This window comes from Doryrhamphus excisus, chromosome 10 (assembly GCF_030265055.1).
Source record: "Doryrhamphus excisus isolate RoL2022-K1 chromosome 10, RoL_Dexc_1.0, whole genome shotgun sequence".
Classification (NCBI taxonomy): Eukaryota; Metazoa; Chordata; class Actinopteri; order Syngnathiformes; family Syngnathidae; genus Doryrhamphus; species Doryrhamphus excisus.
The window spans coordinates 6,944,306-6,963,623 of NC_080475.1; the positions used below are offsets into that span (position 1 = coordinate 6,944,306).

The 19,318-nt window shown below is 46.5% G+C and overlaps 3 protein-coding genes across 6 annotated transcripts; all 3 read left to right on the top strand.

The window, feature by feature from the left end:
- Window positions 1-1,301: 1,301 nt before the first annotated feature.
- si:ch211-120k19.1 (uncharacterized protein LOC563199 homolog) lies at window positions 1,302-4,550 on the top strand. 2 transcript variants are annotated; one of them, XM_058084887.1, is made up of 5 exons: window positions 1,302-1,931; window positions 2,295-2,901; window positions 3,958-4,028; window positions 4,109-4,138; window positions 4,222-4,550. In XM_058084887.1, the coding sequence occupies exons 2-5, from the start codon at window positions 2,532-2,534 to the stop codon at window positions 4,342-4,344; spliced, it is 594 nt and encodes a 197-aa protein (XP_057940870.1). In that variant the 5' UTR covers window positions 1,302-1,931; window positions 2,295-2,531; the 3' UTR covers window positions 4,345-4,550. The 2 variants fall into 2 exon arrangements, with proteins under 2 accessions (XP_057940870.1, XP_057940869.1); XM_058084886.1 differs by having other exon boundaries at window positions 1,302-2,901.
- Window positions 4,551-4,946: 396 nt separating this feature from the next.
- rpl18 (ribosomal protein L18) lies at window positions 4,947-8,553 on the top strand. 2 transcript variants are annotated; one of them, XM_058085723.1, is made up of 7 exons: window positions 4,947-5,029; window positions 5,575-5,661; window positions 5,738-5,845; window positions 6,075-6,173; window positions 7,060-7,183; window positions 8,009-8,078; window positions 8,424-8,553. In XM_058085723.1, exons 1-7 carry the CDS (start codon window positions 5,027-5,029, stop codon window positions 8,497-8,499), a joined length of 567 nt encoding a protein of 188 aa, XP_057941706.1. In that variant the 5' UTR covers window positions 4,947-5,026; the 3' UTR covers window positions 8,500-8,553. The 2 variants fall into 2 exon arrangements, with proteins under 2 accessions (XP_057941706.1, XP_057941707.1); XM_058085724.1 differs by lacking the exon at window positions 4,947-5,029 and adding an exon at window positions 5,282-5,305.
- Window positions 8,554-8,729: 176 nt separating this feature from the next.
- sphk2 (sphingosine kinase 2) lies at window positions 8,730-18,827 on the top strand. Of its 2 annotated transcripts, none has more exons than XM_058085713.1 (8): window positions 8,730-8,875; window positions 11,251-12,346; window positions 13,234-13,383; window positions 13,465-13,559; window positions 13,637-13,752; window positions 13,824-14,033; window positions 14,104-15,607; window positions 15,890-18,827. In XM_058085713.1, the coding sequence occupies exons 2-8, from the start codon at window positions 11,887-11,889 to the stop codon at window positions 15,950-15,952; spliced, it is 2,598 nt and encodes an 865-aa protein (XP_057941696.1). In that variant the 5' UTR covers window positions 8,730-8,875; window positions 11,251-11,886; the 3' UTR covers window positions 15,953-18,827. The 2 variants fall into 2 exon arrangements, with proteins under 2 accessions (XP_057941696.1, XP_057941697.1); XM_058085714.1 differs by having other exon boundaries at window positions 8,786-8,875; window positions 11,257-12,346.
- The last annotated feature ends 491 nt before the right edge of the window (window positions 18,828-19,318 follow it).

Here is a 19,318-nt window from a genome sequence, read left to right on the forward strand (position 1 = left end):
CATGTTGTGCAGGAAGCGGCGGTGGTTGACTCGCCGCTTGGACGGACGGTTCTTGCGAGGCTTCTGGAGGGTCCGCATCATGTGACCCGCTGCCGACGTCACAAAGGTGTAGAGGTCACGACCCCAGGTCACCCCCCGTTCCTGACCGGGCTCCGTCGTCATGGAGACGGACGGCCTCATGGCTGGCAAAGGAAATAGAAGGTGGAGGAGCCGGATGAAGCGGCCGAGGAGCAGGAAGTCTGCGTCGGCTGATGACCCCGTGACCCCATGACCCCATGACCCCACCCCGGATGAGCAAGACGGATGGTATTGGAATACTGTGATATTCAGTATACAGTATTCCATAGCGCTTTATTGATCCCATGGGCGTGTACCCTCAATCATGCAGTACTATACTGTATGTGTACACATACATATGTATACATGGTATATATTGTATATGTACACATACATACATATATATGGTATATAGTGTATATTTACACATACATATACGATTTATTATATAAGCTAAGATAATGACTATATGAATAATACAATAAAATATTGATAAATATAACAATAAAAAATATATATAAAAAAATTATAAAAATAATACAATAAAATATTGATAAATATAACAAATAAAAAAAATATATAAAAAAATTATAAAAATAATACAATAAAATATTGATAAATATAACAAATAAAAAATATATATATATAAAATTTATAAAAATACAATAAAATATTGATATGACGTCATAATGTACGGTACACCAAATATACTAGGATATATACTAGGATGTTAAAGCTTCCTACCTCTCCTCCTCCTGGTCCTCCTCCGGTTCTCCTGGTCCTCCTGCTGTGGGTGCCTTTTATCCACCAGGGTCAAGTGACCTCCTCTTCCTCCTCCTCCTCTCCTTCCCTCCTAGCAACCGGAGTGGAATCCCACTTGCCGTAATAAGTGGCGGTGGGAGGGGATTACCTGACCTGCCCTTTTGAAGCATGGGCGAAGGTGCGGACACGCGTGGTCATTGTGTGACGCACAAAAGGCCGCCGACGGCGGCGTTTGAGTCTGTTAATGAGGCCTTGGTTGATGGGCCTTAAACGCCTCATTACCACATTCCCCCAGGGAAGAGTCCAGGCGTTGCTACTGCCTTTAATTGACGCCTTCCAAGACCACTGGGGAACAAATCTATGGCAGCAGCTGGGGGGGGGGGGGGGCAGGACGCAGCAATTAGACGACTAAATCACCCAACAAAACCTCACTGCAGCTAAATGATCTCGACGTGATGACACGCAATTCATCATGGCTGAGGTGGACGTGTCATGGCTGAGACATGCTATGGCTGAGGTGGACATGTCATGGCGGAGACATGCTACGGCTGAAACCCACATGCTATGGCAGAGATGGATGTACCATGGCTGAGGTGGACATGCTATGGGTGAGACGGGCATGCCATGGCTGAGGTGGACATGCTATGGGTGAGACGGGCATGCCATGGCTGAGGTGAACATGCCATGGCTGAGACAGACATAAGACTGAAACCAACATGGCATGGCTGAGACAAACAAGCCATGGCTGAGGTGGACATGCCATGGCTGAGACATGTGGCTGAGACAGACGTGATATGACTGAGACATGCCATGGCTGTGACATGCCATGGCCGACACGGACATGCCATGGCTGAAACCGATGTGCCATGGCTGAGGTGGACATGCTATGGGTGAGACGGGCATGCCATGGCTGAGGTGGACATGATATGACTGAAACCAACACGCCATGGCTGAGACATGCCATGGCTGAGACGGACATGCCATGGCTGAGGTGGACATGCCATGGCTGAGACATGCTACGGCTGAAAACGGACATGCCATGGCTGAGACGAACAAGCCATGGCTGAGGAGGACGTGCCAAAAAAAGACTCCTCTCATTCAGTGTTGAAGTGGTAAGTTTTTTTAGACTTTTTTTTTTTTAAACCAAGCTTGAGGGAGATGTTGGACAACTATATGTTTACTGCGGCATGCTAACGTTAACATTTTAGCATTGTTAGCATTCTTAAAGTCATTCCAACCCTCCCATCATATGTTCCCATGGTCAAGGAATTTAAATATGTGGATAAAATAATTTGTGGTGTTCATTGCTACGTCTGCGCTGTCCGAGCGCTTTTATACTTAAGCTAACATACATTAGCAGTGTATGATAAACAGCTAACTGTACAGTGGCTAATAATGTTAATAATACAATACAAAGATATTCTTGTGAACTGATTGTGTTGTTTTTCTTGGCCTCTGTCGGATTCTTGCAACAGGCTGATAAAACATCCTATCGCCATGTCTTTCACAAGGAGGATGAACTTTGACCCGCTGAGAAGAGCCTGAAAGATTTGAGCTCCTCCTGGCTGAACACAACCAACCAGAAAGACCAGAGTTGTGGGGTCGGCTTCAGGAGCCAAGGATTCCTTCGTCTGCTTACACTTCCTGTTTGCTGACTGGGAAACAAGACAAAAGCCACTTTTCCATTTCCTTTCCATTCTAGCTTTCCTGCCATGAACAGGGCGTGGGCGGGGCTGCGTGCCCGCCCGTACATCAGCAACGTGGCGGGCTACACGGCGCTCTTTGCCTCCGCCGACATCTTCCAGCAGAGCGTGCTGACCCGGAGGAGGGCGGTCGGGCCCGAGTCGCACGCCGCGCCCGAGTCGCACGCCGCGCCCGAGTCGCACGCCGCGCCCGGCATCAGCTGGCGACAGACGGCTCGTGTGGCCGCCGTGGGCTTCTGTTTCCATGCCAACTTCAACTACCGATGGCTCAGCTGGCTGGAGAGGATGCTGCCCGGGGGCGGGGTCAAGGCGGTGACGGCAAAAGTGGTGGTGGATCAGCTGGTGGCGGGGCCGCTCACCATCAGCGCCTTCTATATTGGTGAGTGCTTGTCATCCGATGTCAATCAAGTGGAGTAATTCTTCCACACCGGACAGTGATGGGTGAATTCCCGTGAAGTAGGATTCCTTCTTTATGAATAGAATATTTTAGAGCATAGGAAACCTGCTTACCACCTTCTAAATTCACTTTTTTAACATGATTAGAGCCCTCTAGACATAAAATAACACCCCTATAATCACCTTTACACTCCAGTTATCACTTTTTAACATGATTAGAGCCCTCTGGACATAAAATAACACCCCTATAGTCACCTTTACGCTCCCAATTATCGCTTGTTAACATGATTAGAGCCCTCTAGACACAAAATAACACCCCTATAGTCACATTTACACTCCAATTATCGCTTTTTAACATGATTAGAGCCCTCTAGACATAAAATAACACCCCTATAGTCACATTTACACTCCAATCATTGCTTTTTAACATGATTAGAGCTCTCTGGGCATAAAATAACACCCCTATAGTCACCTTTACACTCCAATCATTGCTTTTTAACATGATTAGAGTTCTCTAGGCATAAAATAACACCCCTATAGTCACCTTTACACTCCAATCATTGCTTTTTAACATCATTAGAAGTTCTCCTGGCATAAAATAACACCCCTATAGTCACCTTTACACTCCCAATTATCGCTTGTTAACATGATTAGAGCCCTCTAGACATAAAATAACACCCCAATAGTCACCTTTACACTCCAATCATCGCTTTTTAACATGATTAGAGCTCTCCAGGCATAAAATAACACCCCTATAGTCACCTTTACACTCCAATTATCCCTTTTTAACACGATTAGAGCCCTCTATGCATAAAATAACACCCCTATAGTCACATTTACACTCCAATTATCGCTTTTTAACATGATTAGAGCCCTCTAGACATAAAATAACACCCCTATAGTCATATTTCCATTCCAGTTATCCAATATGGTAGACATAATAAGAGAATATAAGACATAAACAAGACTTGGGTGACATTATTTCATAATAGCGTAAGATGTGAGAATATTCTGTGTCATGTGTTGATTGTCCTTGTAGGTTTAAGTTTACTCGAAAGCAAAGATGATATCCTTGAAGACTGGAGGGAGAAATTCTGGCCGTCTTACAAGGTTAGCGTACTATAAACGTTGTCCCTGCATGCTAAAGCGATGGTATGGTGTTGCTGGGACGTTCATGTTTGTCTTTGCAGACCGGTGTCGTGTTCTGGTCAACAGTGCAGGTGAGATCTCTTCATTGACTGCCTACTTCCTGCCTGCTAAATGGCTAGCGGTGACATTTCTTTCCTTTTTTTTTTTGTCTTAGGCTGTGAACTTTTCCCTGGTCCCTCCTGTGGCTCGGACCGTCTTCCTCGGAGCCGCCGCTCTGGTTTTCACCATCTTTCTGTGCCACCTTCGACAGCAGCAGGACCACGAATTGAAGAAGTAAACAGGACAAGTCTTATACTGCAGTATACGACACGTCAGCAGTGCTAATACTTCTATGTAACATCTACTTTCATTTACTAATAGTGTGTGATTAGTTCCGTATGTCAAAGGTTATTGTATACAGATGAATCCTGCAGATGTGAAGTGGCCTTTGTCAAATATTTACCAGAAACTAGACATTAACACAATGTAATAAATGTGTTTTTATACTGGAAATGTTTTGTTTTTTTAATTCTAATGCACGTATACACGTTTATTTTACTGTAAAAGAACATTTCTGGTTGGGTAAAGCACATACTGTTGCCAACAGCGCCCTCTGCTGGTTTTACTGTTACATTTAATCTATTCTCTTAGAATAATTGTAACACATTTTAACAAGAATTCACAACGACAAAAATCCACCGATTTCACGTTGATATGTTGTGTAAATATTCATTCATCCATTCATTCATTTTCTACCGCTTTTCCTATGATTTTTAAAACGCTATTGGCCATTATCGGGTCAAAGATTACATTGTTCATCCCAATCGCTAGGGGCGCCATTCTCAATTCCACCCAGTTGTTTTCTGTGCGGCCTCCAGGAAGTCACGTGTGCTTCGAACCAATCAGAGACGCGAGATTTCACTTCACTGTTTATCGCGAGACCTGCCCTCTTCCTTTTCCCTTTTCGCTCCGAGTCCAAGATGGTAGGTAGAGCAAGTTGAACTTAAAAAATAGCCCAACTACTTAATCTGCGGCCATCCTGTCAATTACAGCAGCATATAGTTTTAAACTAAACGCACACCGGTCGTTGGCACTCTGTACTTTGTATTATGACCACCATTTCGTGGTATTTCACCCTCCGAATCACATTAGCTTAATGTCAGAGTGCCGACGTTACTCCTAGCTAGCCAGGCAGCTCACACGCATGACTTTACACGCAAACGCTCATATTCTGAATAATAAATTTCATTTCATGAATGGTACTTTCTATAATATTCTTTTTTCTATGTGGTGGTCCCGTTTATACGCTACAGGCGGTGTAATGCTAGGTAGCAGCTAGCTAATGCAAGTCAACGTGTAAACCGGCCTAATGAAACTTCTCAATGTTTGGTTGCTGTGATTTGATGAAATTGTAAGATAATTGTCACGTTTGCAGTTGTGTAGGGAGGTCCGATCCGCAATATTATGTTTAAATTCAGCAATAATGAATGTGGTTGTGATGCATTTTTGTGTTTGATCAATTTGATAGGGAGTTGACATCAGACATAACAAGGACCGTAAGGTGCGCAGGAAAGAGCCGAAGAGTCAGGATATCTATCTGAGGCTCCTGGTCAAGGTAAGTGTGGTTGGAATACTTTGGACATGGCTGTCTTCAGCTGTAGCAGCTGTGGTGGTGATGTGATCTGTTGCAGCTCTACAGGTTCCTGGCCCGCCGCTCCAATGCATCCTTCAACAAGGTTGTCCTGAAGAGGCTCTTCATGAGCAGGAGCAACCGGCCTCCAATTTCTATTTCCCGCCTGGTGAGTCCGAGCAAATTTCACTGTTCAACATACCACCGAGGAAATACTTTCCCACAAACGTTCCTTCTGACATACGTTTCTGTTAAACAGGTTTAGCCAATTCCAAAAACCGTAGGAGCCTATATTTGTGGTCAAATCGTGTGTGAAGCCATTAGATGAAAATGGATGATATTTTCCCGCAACACGTGATGATCTCATGGAAGGCTTTTTTTCAAAACTTCCTCTCCAGGTCCGTAAGATGAGGCTGCCTGGCCGCGAGAACAGAATCGCTGTTGTTGTGGGAACCGTCACTGATGATGTCAGGATCCAGGAGGTCCCCAAGCTCAAGGTGAGTGTCCTCTAATTGAAATGGAAATTGTCCAGATTGTGTATTTTTGTTTTTATCAAAGTGAATGTAAGTTTCCTTAAAATTTATTTTTTTTGACGCACACTTAACATCCTGTTTGACCTTCGGCCCTCACCGTAGTTGGATAGAAGCACGCCAACTGGCAGATGGCTCTTGTAGCAAGACCAGGGTTATTTATCTACTGTCGCTGTTTATCTTATCATGGATTATATGGTCTGCCATGATTCTCTATGTATCTTAATGTATTAAAAGAGAAATGAAATGACGTTAGGTTTGCTATTTGGATGAAATGTTGACTATTGCCCTGTTTTAGGTATTTTCATTTGTACGTTTCTTGAAGGAAAGGTGCTTTGGCAAATCTTTAATAATAATCCTTCCTGAATGTTCCTAAATACGCTGTTTTTACTCATTTAGAAATTACAACAGTATCTTAAATAAATCTAATTTTGAGCTGACTAATTAAAAAAAAAGTCAGTGTGAGGTCTCACTCGCTCACATTTTTTGTTTGTGGGCGAGTTTAAGAGCTAATATGCTAATAATAAAGAAGTATAGTAATACATAATGGCCCATAGTTCTCAAATTGATATCCCTTTACATAAAGTGTGTGTATGATTATTGTTGTAGTTGCACATCGAATCGTTTACCACAGAGACTTCCCCGAATTATTGATATAAACCTGATGTGATTAATTCTGAGTTAACTATGGACAAATGTGACAGCCCTAGTTATAATAGCTGTCACTCTTGTGAAGGTGTCCTGCTCTGTCAATCTTCTATGAAGTTATTTCATACAAGTAACAAAGCCAACGGCTGTAGAGGCCACTAGGTCACCATCTGTGGGAGCACGTTGTAACCATGATGTCTGGTAGATCTGCGCTCTGAGGTTCACCGATGGTGTCCGCCGCAAGATCTTGAAGGCCGGGGGCCAGGTGATGACGTTTGACCAGCTGGCTTTGGCTTCACCTAAAGGGCGTGGCACAGTGATTCTTTCTGGTAAGTACAACACAAGCTTGTCGTTTTTGCACATGTCCCACATAATGGGACACACCTTTTCTGTCTATAAAGCCTCCTGAAAAAATAACTCCAACAATGCTTCATTTCCATAATGTGACATTCATATTAACCATACTACAGCGGCATTATTAACATTATGCTCAAGAACTACATTGCTGGCGTAGTGACCCTTTGCTACACCACACTGGCTAGCGACTAGCATCACCACACAGTGGTTCAAGTAGTTAACACTAGTAGCATTCCTTTGTTTGTGAAATCAATGCGCCCAGGTAGGAAGTTCTACTCATACTAAGTATAACATGGCATGAATGTACCTGTTGTACCTTAGTTGGTGTGTTAATAGCTGGCTTTGGAGGTGGTATATGTGTCCTCCATTAGGTAGATTAACAAACTTTCTTTTTAGCTGTTTATCTGTACAGCACACAGAAAGGAGCCTTTAACATGTAGCTGCTATTCACATCGTCTGGATTCAGTTCACAGCAGTCTTTCTGCATCTAGCATCCATGGTCAGGCTGTACCATCATGGATATTGACAAACTACCCTTGACCTCTTGGAACTAATATATTCAATGAGTCACCTTCACATTTCTTACCGGATGTACACATTTCATCATGTCTGCACTCCTTTGTTGGTCAGATGTGAGAGGCTCTTGGGCAATATCCATAAGAATGTTGTCTATAAAGCATTTAGCTGTTACATTACTGTGCGCTTATCTTATATCGCAGCAAAACTGGCAGGCTCGCTTTGAAAATGTTAGCAAGTTGTTCCAGCACAGACTGATATTTTGCACTTTGGTATTCCAGGTCCTCGCAAGGGCAGGGAGGTCTACAGGCACTTTGGAAAAGCTCCTGGAACCCCTCACAGCCACACCAAGTATGTTCATGAAGGGACTTTGCCATCTTGGCTGACTACGTTATATTAGACATTTGACTGACGTTTATAGCAAATGAACACCAGTTAGCATGTTCACGTATCAAAGCACAATGGTGGCTGGGTGTTCATGAGTCTGCTCAAAATCAGCCCAAAACTGAATCCAATCCAGTGTGTATCATTATTTTTTTATTTATTTTGCAGTTTTGCTTTATTTTTTACTTTAAAAAGGCTTTGTTTGGGCACTAGATTTAGTGTAATGATATGCGGACTAGCTGACCTAATGTGTATGAGAGTCCCCTTGTGAATAGCGAATGATGCTGACGTGTTTTTTTTTGTCTCTCGCAGGCCCTACGTTCGTTCCAAGGGCAGGAAGTTCGAGAGAGCTCGTGGTCGCCGAGCCAGCCGTGGCTACAAGAACTAATTTGTCTTTGTTTACCATGCAGTCTCGCTCAAATAAAGTACTCGTCGTACAAAATATGTTTCCTGGTGTTTTTGTGTGTGGCCTAATATGGTGTCCAAACAAAAGCAAGAAAGAATGCGGAATAAATTCCATGGTCTTTGCTATGAAGGGACGTCAGTATGGAAATGCTTGGCGGAGGAGGCTTTCGGGCCCAAACAGGAAGTGAGTGATGGTCTGTCATGATTGGAGAATGTCGGTGGGTGTTGCAATGTTTTCCTTATCGCCATTGGATTTCCTTTCCGCCGCTCAAAGCCGCCGCTGCTGCTCGCTCGCCACACTTCCTGCAGCACTTGTCACAGCACAGCAATGTCTCCAAGAGGACGGGAGACAAGATGAGGTGAGTTGTGTCATTTTCCTTCATTTAGAAGTTGTCTTACTTGATGGTAGCGTAGTGATTGGTAGAACATAAGCAGCTGCGCTTTGAAATGAAGCCAAACCTGTGCTAGCTTGGCTAAGTTGGATGCTTGTCAACACCGAGCGAGTCATTTGTCCGTATAAATGTCTTTTACTGTGTCTGCTGAACAATTTATATCTCTGCGCCGTAGTAAGTAAAAACATTCTTTACAGTTTGGAGAGCCACGATAAACCGCTAGCTAGCTGTCGCTTCTCTAAACGCACAACGTCACTTTAGCACTCTTTGCTAACACCACGTCAGAGTCATCAATAATTGTTAGTCTGATGTGCTTAAAAGTTAACAAGATGAATGAAAATGAGTCGTGGCGTACACTAAACTGCCAAGTTTAGCCTAGCTCACAGGCTAGTAGCTTGCCTGGTTGTTAGCTAGCCTTGCTACGACGGGTTTCAGATCAACATTTACTTTTCATAGCTTTACGTTATTGTTGCTTGAACAATAGCCTCGGCCTTGCCTGAACATGCCCCAAAATACCCCCCTTTCAAGGCTATCAAAAGCAGCCTCATTGCGTAGCGGTCCAAATTAGCCTGCCGCTATTATTGTTACTGTTATTATTATTATTATTATTATTAGACGTGCCCACGCCCTGTTTCAAGGACCAAAGGTGCAACAATGGCCAACAGGCTGCTCCTAACAGGACTCTTATCAAAACAGGACATCGGCCAGGGCATTGATTCTGTCTGCAGCTTGCATAATGTTTCCTGATTGTTGGAAAACATGAAAGCCGGAGATGATGAGCGACTCATGAATTTACAAGATAACCTTGTACTTTGACACATTCGAGTCCCAAATGGTAACTTTTTTGGAACCGAGGGATCCCCCGGGGTTGCCTGTGTTGCTATGGTAACTGCGCATATTATTATACAATTCATTTGTTGTACTTGGTACTTCATGAGTCCTTCATAAATGTAAATCCTTACCAGTGAAGGTGGAGGGGGGAGACTAAGGAGCTGTCGATGGAGAGAGAGAAGGAGTCAACTTTAGATAGGGTGGATTTGGTGCCAATGAGTAAGAATTCAGTTTTATTGCTGTTAAGTTTCAGAAAGTTGGAGGTGAACCATGATTTTATTTCAGAGAGACAGGAGGTGAGGGAGGGGGGTGGGAGTGTAGAGTTGGGTTTGGAAGAGAGGTAGAGCTGGGTGTCATCCGCGAAGCAGTGAAAATGAATGTTAAATTTACGGAAGATATGGCCGAGGGGGAGTAGGTAGGTTATGAAAAGAAGGGGCCCCAGGACAGAGCCCTGGGGCACACCTGTGGTGACTGGGGAGGGGTCGGAGGAGAAAGATTTAAGCTGAATGAACATTTTTGATATCCAAAATGGAGACTTCTTCAGTCCACTTTAAGGGGAGGGATAAGTATGTCCAATACGTGCGGTCTTAAGCTGTTTGTTTTCATCTATGATCTTTAAAACATATTTATCTATGATCTTTAAAACACACATAAAAGAGAAGGACACATAAGGATGTTGGGTGATGGACAAATGCTCATGAATTTATGCTGCGTATGTAAGAGATGACGAGCACCAAGCAGACGTGGTCATCGAAGGTTTTGGATGACCACAGTGGCGTCGGTGTGCGTCAGCAAGCAGGCTGGCGGTGACACTGACTCATGGAGTGTCTGGGTGCAAATATGCACCGCGTGCATGATGATGGAGCTGCTTGTTTGTTGCTTCGTCTTCCTGCTCGCACACCAGGGTCCACCTGCACAAACAGACCCCGTGTGGGGAACAATGATGCTCACTTTCCAGCGGCGCGGTTTCAACGTTTTTGCATGGCTTTTCCTTGCCCTGGTGGGGGTTCAGATCAGGGGATGTCTTCTATCGTCTATCGTCTACTGTTGCCTGCGTGTTGACATACTGTTGACATGAGACCCCCTGTTGGCCAGTGAACCGATCTGCCGGGAATACTGCATTATGAGCTTTTGTCGGTACTTGTCTTGTGTATTTCTTAGCTACCCTTTGAGGTTTCGGTTGTGAGTTCACCATTGGCTGCCGGGTCGTCACAGACTGGTGCGTGCCTCAATATGTGTGGCTTATAGTCTGGCACGGCTTATGTATGCACAAATCTGCTTTTCTCTCCAAATTTAGCTTAAAAAAGTACTTCTTACACACCGGAAATTCCTGTAATGTACGTGATCGGGATTGGAATGGCCGATGGGAGCGTCCTCAGGCGTAAAAGAGGGAGATGTCTTGATTGGTTTGCGTTCGGCCAGATAGATAAGGAAATGTCATCTAAGTGAATTAGAGGGAACAAATTCCAGTTTCACCGTAGATAAGACGGTACTTTGTGGTTTTCCTGCAGGAGCAGAGACCTCCGGGAGGGGACGTGAGGCTTGGATTTGAACCATGACATGAACACAAGGAGCCGCCTGGAACTGTCTACTTGTTTGTTTGTTTTCTTTTTGTTTTGCTTTTTTTGTCAGTCTGCTGTCAGCCACTCCTGTTGTTATTATTATTATTATTGTTATTATTGTTATTTCATGCAGCTTGTACCTCCTTGTTGACGCAAGGTGTGCTTTAGTTGAGTCTTATTTGATCAATGTGTGGAATTACTGAAAGAGTTCTATTTGCTGCTAGATTGCCTTATTCCAATGCAAAACACATGGAGGACATTTTCTAGGCTCCCTCGGGTTTGAGTAGTTTTATTTGATGGATTATGTCATTATTTAAAAGGTCGTATTTACTTGGGGACGCCTTGTTCTTACACTATGGCCGCAGGCTACTTTGAAGTTTTACTGTGTAAATGATGTTTGACATACGTTGTCTATACGTAAAGTCTATGGAAGCGTTCCTCACGGCCCAGACTGCACCCTGGATGGACCAGCGCACTGCCAACTGGAACTCCTGATTTTATTCCCAGATGGATGCTTATTTTTGTCTTCAGTAGTATTTTTTGACAACCTCATTTTAGATTTTTATTTTTTATTTTTTTGCAAGGATGCGCTCGCCAGAACTGTCCTCCTTCCCCCTATCAGAGGCCCTCCTTCACGGCCAGTTCGCCAGCTGGGGAAGCGGCAGCAACAGCAACAACAACAGCTGCCCCAACAGCCCCGGTGGTCCTGGGGGGCTTTCCCCCGCCTCCCCGACGCCGCCCCCGGCCTCCAACTACGCCCTGACCCTCACCCACGTCCACATCCACATCCAGCGCCTGTCGCCGCGACCGGGCAAGGAGACCCGGCTCCTGCTGCCCCTGTCGGAGCTGGTGGGATGCAGCTGCCCCCGCGCCCCAGCGCCCCCTCTCCTGGTCCTCTACTGGTACCCGCCGGGGAAAAGGCGTAAAGGGGTGTCACGCCGCAGGCAGGTGAGGGCCTACCTGGCCGAGAGCAGGCCGGAGGCGGAGAGATGGTCGGCGGCTGTGCAGTGCTTACTTGGAGGTGTGGCGGTCACGGCCGAAACAGGTGAGCGTGACGACTTCGGCGTCCACCTTGATGATGGTTTTATCACTCTGAGATACGCTAGATTCCTCCACCTTTGTCCTCCATTACCCTCGTACGTTTATTGATGTGTCCTTTGTAAAGGCCTGCTAAACTTAGCTTCATGTCATCCTGACCAGGAAGTCCATGCTGTTGGGGCACACTAGCAGTCATCTTGCCAGTTCACCTTTATACGCACATCAGGCACTTTTCCTGCCCCCCCCCGCCCCCCCTCTTTCAATCTCTCTTGTCCTCAGTTTAGCCTGCTGGCTTTGTCTCATACATGACTTTAGTCCTCCTTTTTTTCTTGGTTTGTGCTGGAGCGATATTAAATTGTTACGTAATCCCGGATTATCTGAGAGTGCAGATCAGGTGGTTGGATTGATGGTGGGGGGGGGGGGGGGGGGGGGTGGAGCCGCACTCGCTTTTATGGTTTTTGTTGACATAGCACAGTCGTCGTCCTACACTGCGGTTTGGAACATGTGGCCCAAGCTACGTAGGTGTAGTGTTGTGGCCACTAGGTGGCACTAGGTGTCAGTGGTGAGACACCACAGACCTCATGTAGCTTTTCTTCCCGGCATTCCCACACACCAGGAGGAGTTGTGACGCTAATTAGAAAATAATGGTGATAAGAAAATCAAATTGAGTTTTTGTTTCAAAAAATATTTTTATAAATCTGAGGATAAAAGATCCACAGCGGCGATTCCGTAATCAGGAAAAAGCAGGAAAACAACAATTCTACCAATAGGGTCATTTAGGAATTCAAATGGACTGCCTTGTTTGAGACTGTTGATTGGGTTGTTGATTGGCCAGACGGCCGCCCTCTTCTGGCCGACTAATGAATGCTCTCTTTTTTTTTTCTCCGATTGAAGAATTTTCCAGAAGCCTCCTCCCTCGTCCCAGACGACTGCTGTTGCTGGTCAATCCGTTCAGCGGGAGAGGCCAGGCCATGCAGTGGTGTCAAACGCACATCCTGCCCATGATCCGCGAGGCCAACATCAGCTACAACCTGATACAGACAGGTAGCGCCACGCCACGCCACACCACGCCAACGTATCCCTCATCCTCCGCATGTTCTCCACCACGCTCTAATCTGCCCTCAGAGCGCCAGAACCACGCCAGGGAGCTCATCAGGGAGATATCGCTCCTCGAGTGGGACGGCGTGGTCATCATTTCTGGAGATGGACTCCTGCACGAGGTTTGAAAGACGTTTGATGGCTCGGGGGTCAAAGGTAATCACGGACATCCTGATGTGACGTGTGCTGATCCCTGCAGGTGATAAACGGGCTAATGGAGCGTCCGGATTGGGAACAAGCAATAAAAACACCCGTTGGCATTCTGCCCTGCGGCTCCGGCAACGCGCTGGCGGGTTCCATCAACCACAATGCGGGGTAGGCGGGACTTGGCTGCGTCTCCCGATGCATTGCTTCCTATTTGGATGCTTTTCCCAATAATCTCCCAGGTATGACATGTGCCTTCGGGAGCCTCTGCTGCTGAACTGCTGCTTCCTGCTGTGCCGCGGGGGCGTGCGGCCCATGGACCTGGTCTCCGTGACGACAAGCCCACCCGCCTCCAACAACAACAACAGCCGAGCTGCGGCGCCCAGGAGGGTCTTCTCGTTCCTGTCCGTGGCTTGGGGATTTGTGTCCGACGTTGACATCGAGAGTGAGAGGTGAGCTGAGAGTTCTGGGCCCCCAAGGGGGGGTCCCCCTGTACTAAAACCATGTTTCCTCCGGCTCCAGGTATCGCGGCCTTGGCTCGGCTCGTTTCACTCTGGGCACCCTGGTGCGCATCGCCTCCCTGCGCTCCTACAAGGGCCGTCTCTCCTACCTCCCTCCCGCCATCGTGGCCCCGTCGCCCGACACCACGCCCACCCCGCCGAGGAGGCCCCTCTCGCGCAGCATCACCGAAGGCCTGGAGGGCTTCTGCAAAACTCCCATCCATCGCACCAGCTCCGACATGGGCATCAGCGAACAGAGGAGTCTGCGGCGGGGGGAAGGGGAGCGGGAGAAGGAGGAGCGGCAGCGAGAAAGGGAGAGGAGGCGGGAGCGAGCCCGGGGAGGAGGAACGGGCGTGGTGAGGGCCAGCAGCCTCATGGAGGACCGGGAAAAGGAGCAGGAGGGCGAGGTGGAGATGGAGGAGGAGCGGTTGAAGGGGGAACGCCGCAGGGCGGGAGACCAAATGTTAGCTCACATAACAGATGAGCAGGAGGACGAGGGAGGAGCAGAGGAAGACCCCAGGCAGGCGGGGGACGGGGGCGGAGCTAAAGACCCGGGCGAAGGTTTGGGTCTGGTTGTTGGGCGCGAGGCGGACGAGGCGGAAGGTTGTTACCACGACGACCTCCATGAAGCCAGACAAACCCTCCGGAAGAATTCGGCTCCTTCAAGCCAGATCGCCAACACGCTCTTCAGTCAGCCGCTCACACGGGACGCCGACGCCAGCCCCTCCTACGGGGTGGAGGACTTGGACCTGAACGGGACCTACTACCAGAAGGACGCCTACCCTCTTGACGCCACCCGCGAGCGAGCCCTCACCATCTCGTCCCCTTTCCGTCACACCCCTTTCTCCTACAAGACAAGAACTGTGGACCAGAACCAGAACTCTACCAGGCCGCGGCCCCTCTCGCTCCTCCAGCACTCCCACTCCAATTCCCTGCCTCCCAAGCTTCCTTCCCTGTCGCTCTCCCTCTCCCCCACGCCTCCGTCTTCGCCTTCGTGTGCCTCCCCGCACTCCTCGTCCTACCTGGCCCCGCGCCCCAACACGCCGGGGTCCACCTCGCCGTCACCCTCCTTCCGCACGCCGTCCTCTACTTTCAACTTCGACATCGCCGAGCCGGCCGGACCCCTCAAGAACCGTCCCTACGTGTCGCTGCCTTTAAATCTCCCCAGGGATGACCTGCTGCCCCCGCTGGACCAGCCCCTTCCCACACGGGACTGGGTCACCATCGAGGGGGACTTTGTCCTGGTCCTGGCCATTTATCAGAGCCACCTCGGAGCCGACCTCTACGCCGCACCCCAGGCCAGGTTTGACGACGGGCTGATCCACCTGACCTTTGTGCGGGCGGGCATATCCCGAGCCACCTTACTCCGACTGTTCTTCGCCATGGAGAGAGGAACCCACCACTCGGTCAGCTCGCCCTACGTCAGCCACATCAGCTGCCGCGCCTTCAGGCTGCAGCCGCTCTCCACGCGAGGAACGCTGACCGTGGATGGGGAACTGGTGCCTTATGGGCCGCTGCAAGCGCAGGTCAGTTGGGGCGGCAAATATACTCACCACATCCTGTCAGTATTTCACCTCGTGGGTCTTCATCCACCCAAAGGGATGGATGAAGGAACACTCAAAGATCTTCTAGAAGACCGGAGCGCTGCTGTTTCTGTACGGATTTATTGCATGTTGTTAGGAATCTGCTGTTCAAAGATCCTTTATATGACAGAGGCACCATGACATTTTTGGGAGTCCAAAAACGATGCCCCCCAGGGCATGGACACCCATAAGAAGTTCTTGTTATTGAATCTCCTTATGTTGCAGGTTCACCCCTCCATGGCCCGCGTCATCGTGGGCGACTCGGGAGTGCAGATAACCAGGTTCTAACCAGGAATGAGGAGAAACTGGATCCCCTCGGATCTGTTGCCGTGTCAACTCTTGAGCAAGCAACGCCAGACTTCAACTCACCTGGATTGCACACAGCATTTTGATGGAAGAAGGGAAAAAAAAAAGGGATAGCCTTGCCGTGCTTCATCGGAGCGGGAATGCCAGGATGAATAATGGAACTTCTAGGAATAAAACGGATGACGACTGCGTCTCATTGCACAGCTGCGGGATTAACGCTCAGCCGAGCCCTCAAGACGCGTCAAACTGCACTGCCTGGGATGTGACGTCATGTGACCCACACGTGTCATGTGTCCAACATATGACGTCATGTGACCACCATACGGCGAGGGAAGTTTGCTGATAGATTTGTGCAGGAATGTGCACGCGTACGCTACAGTGTGCATGCTCACAAGCACTACCAGTCTTTTGCCTTACAGGGAGATGGAGAGACACGCATTGACCAATCACAGATCAGTGCAGAGCAGGCTCCGCCCATTACTGCACGCTTCTGGGTAATTATGTTGTGTTTTTCCTCATAGAGGCTCTGGATAAAACCATGCAGTCCTTCAATCATCAATAATCAATAGGCACACATACAATAATGCAACGCTGTTGGAGTTAGCATACATAGCATGCTATCTATTGGCTCATAGCTAGTAAATAAATAAGCCCCACCCCCATATTTACATGATTTTCTGGAAACTATTTGAAATCCATCTCAGAGGTGCCACAATAGTGTGTTGAATGTGTCCAAAATGCTTTTAGTACGCCCCCCCCCCCCCCCCCCCTTGGGACCACGCTGGTTTGTGTGTCTGTAGCTACCATGCTAACGAGCTGAGAAACACAATATGTGCACTTTTTACCGTTTTTTTACAGTCCTTCCTCGCTACGTCGCACTTAAAACATGGCTCCCCCCCTCCCTCCCTCCCTCCCTGGGGGAGGCCAAGCGCCATAGTTCCCTCATGGTCGTATTTATGACACCGTCGTGGATTCATTAGCATGTAAACATAGCATTAGCAATTGGATTCCGAATGACATCAACGCTACTAAAGTAGTTATTCACAAAAATAAGAACATAAACGAGAAAAAAAAGTACATTTATGACTTTATTCTTAGAGAGTTCCAAGATGTTTTCTTTTGTAAATTATTATTTTGGTAATTATCTTTTCTTGTCATATGACAACTTTGTCTTGTGAATGTACAACTCTCCATCCATCCATTTTCTATGCTGCTTAGCCTCGCCATGGTGGGGGTATGCTGGAGCCTATCCCAGCTGTTCTATGGCCTTTTGTCTCATAATTCTATTCTTTCCACTTTACTGTCATAAATGTACACCTTAGTTCTTTTCTTTACAATTTACAACTTTATTCTCGTAAGTGACGACTTTTCTTCTCGTACATTTGCATTAATTACAAATGTTTCTACTAACTCTTCAATTTCTTAATTTCTCTTTTTCTTATAACTTTCGTTATCCTTACTTTATTATCTGTAATCTACTTTTCTTTTCTCTTCAATTATGTAATATTCTGATAAATTAACTTTAATCTGGTCAATTTCTGACTTTTTCCTCATAAATGTACGACTTTTTTCTCGTCAATTAACTTCATTGTCGAAATTTCATTTATCGTTTCATTCGTTTGGCCCTGATACTCCGTCGTAAAAAAAAACGTATTTAGAAACAAAAATCTAGCACCTTTTTGAAAGCACATATTGCTTGTCATTTTAAGACGTGTAGCGAAGCCTGTGAAGGCTGATAGGACTTTGTGACGTGTAGAGGTCATAAGCAGGATGTTACTGTAAGAACATCCGGTCATCTATCATAAGCGACCTTCAAAATGGCTTCCATCATCAGGTCACGCGGTGGTTGGCTTTGCTGTGGCACCTGTGTACTCGTTAGCGGCCATTACTTCAAGAGCGGTGTGTTAGCAAGAAGACAGTGTTGATATCCGGTCTTGGCCTGGTCTTGGTAGAGATTTTGAGAATAAAGTCATGATTTTTTTATAGGAAAGTGATAAATTTACAACTTTTTTTCTTGTAAATTTACACCTTTATTCTCAAAATGTCAGATTTATTGTAAATTTACAGGCAAAAAGTCATAAATTTACTGGCATGAAGATGTAAATGTATGACTCCGTTGCTGTGAGTTTACAATGTAACACTTTTGCCGTCTTATGTTGATACCCACATCGTCGGTGTTATTTTTTCCCTTACCGTGAGCGAGGGGAGCCTTGCGTTCGATGACCCGCTGTAGCTGTCGGCCTTTAAGCGAGAGCGGGGATCATGTGGCGAGTGGGCGGCTTTAAACGCTGACCTTCAATCAAGCTGCGGGATGCTGCCGGGTCATGACCCGCTTTGTGTAAAATGTCTTCACGCGACCTGCTGATAAACTTGGAACAGGCATGGTGTCAATCATTATTAGCATGTGCACCGTATCAATCGGCGAGGCGGTCTAGCCGCTCCACTGGGCAGCACAGTGCATGGACGTATGGATGCCTTTTTTTTATTCTTATTATAATCCTCTTTAAACATGACTGCAAAAAGTCACCAGGCTGCTATTTTGTGTGCTTATTGTCTTTTTTTTTTTTTAACTCACAATTCATGTATCAGCTACCACAGTGGCGTAGCAGTCTTATTACATAACAGCACCAAGAATCTCACAATTTCTTGCCAAAATGCATCATTTAGTTCACCTTATGCCATCCGCGTGCTTCCAAGGATGGCGGAACGGAACTCTTCTCGGTCCTGCCATTAAAGACTGCTTGTCATCAAGTTGCATTTCTTACTAAACATTGCTGAGTTCTACAGCGTACAGTTCATAGTTGGATATGTTTGGAATAAATGGAACTGAAAAACTAATTGTTGTATGATACAATTCATGCTCAGACATTGTCACGTTGACATTGTACCGTACATATTTTAGTTTACATTGTGGTATGAGTGGACCAGCATAAAGGGACTCTGACCACCTTAAACAAATCCATGTTGTCAAAGTATAGAAACACACTTTTTTTTACATGTACACTAATCCCTCCTTTATTGCAGTTAATTGCTTCCAGACCCGACTTTTACGTGGGAATTCCATAAAGAAATGGACTCTTTCTGTACTTGCAGCATAGTTTGGAACCTTCTAAATACATTTTAACATTAGAGCCCCCTAGACATGAAGTAACTATTACCCAATAGAGACATAATTAATTTTACTCACTAGGGTGGTGGGATATATATAACTCTTCATTTTTCTTGTTTTTGTTTTTTAACCGTATTTTCAAACAGCACAAAGACACCCTTGCTATACAAGCTAAAGAAAGAGTCGCTTATATGTTTTATTTTGAAACCGCACTGACCGGAAATACTTCTCTAGCCAGA

What these genes read in the sequence shown, in the direction of transcription:
- si:ch211-120k19.1 (XM_058084886.1), top strand. Translation starts at nt 2,532, where the DNA reads ATGAACAGGGCGTGGGCGGGGCTGCGTGCCCGCCCGTACATCAGCAAC. An exon ending in CATCAGCGCCTTCTATATTG is followed by an intron (nt 2,902 to 3,957) that starts GTGAGTGCTTGT and finishes TTGTCCTTGTAG; the next exon opens with GTTTAAGTTTACTCGAAAGC. An exon ending in AATTCTGGCCGTCTTACAAG is followed by an intron (nt 4,029 to 4,108) that starts GTTAGCGTACTA and finishes TTGTCTTTGCAG; the next exon opens with ACCGGTGTCGTGTTCTGGTC.
- rpl18 (XM_058085723.1), top strand. An exon ending in ATCTGAGGCTCCTGGTCAAG is followed by an intron (nt 5,662 to 5,737) that starts GTAAGTGTGGTT and finishes GATCTGTTGCAG; the next exon opens with CTCTACAGGTTCCTGGCCCG. An exon ending in TGGCACAGTGATTCTTTCTG is followed by an intron (nt 7,184 to 8,008) that starts GTAAGTACAACA and finishes TTGGTATTCCAG; the next exon opens with GTCCTCGCAAGGGCAGGGAG.
- sphk2 (XM_058085713.1), top strand. Translation starts at nt 11,887, where the DNA reads ATGCGCTCGCCAGAACTGTCCTCCTTCCCCCTATCAGAGGCCCTCCTT. An exon ending in GGCGGTCACGGCCGAAACAG is followed by an intron (nt 12,347 to 13,233) that starts GTGAGCGTGACG and finishes CTCCGATTGAAG; the next exon opens with AATTTTCCAGAAGCCTCCTC. An exon ending in GTTGACATCGAGAGTGAGAG is followed by an intron (nt 14,034 to 14,103) that starts GTGAGCTGAGAG and finishes CTCCGGCTCCAG; the next exon opens with GTATCGCGGCCTTGGCTCGG.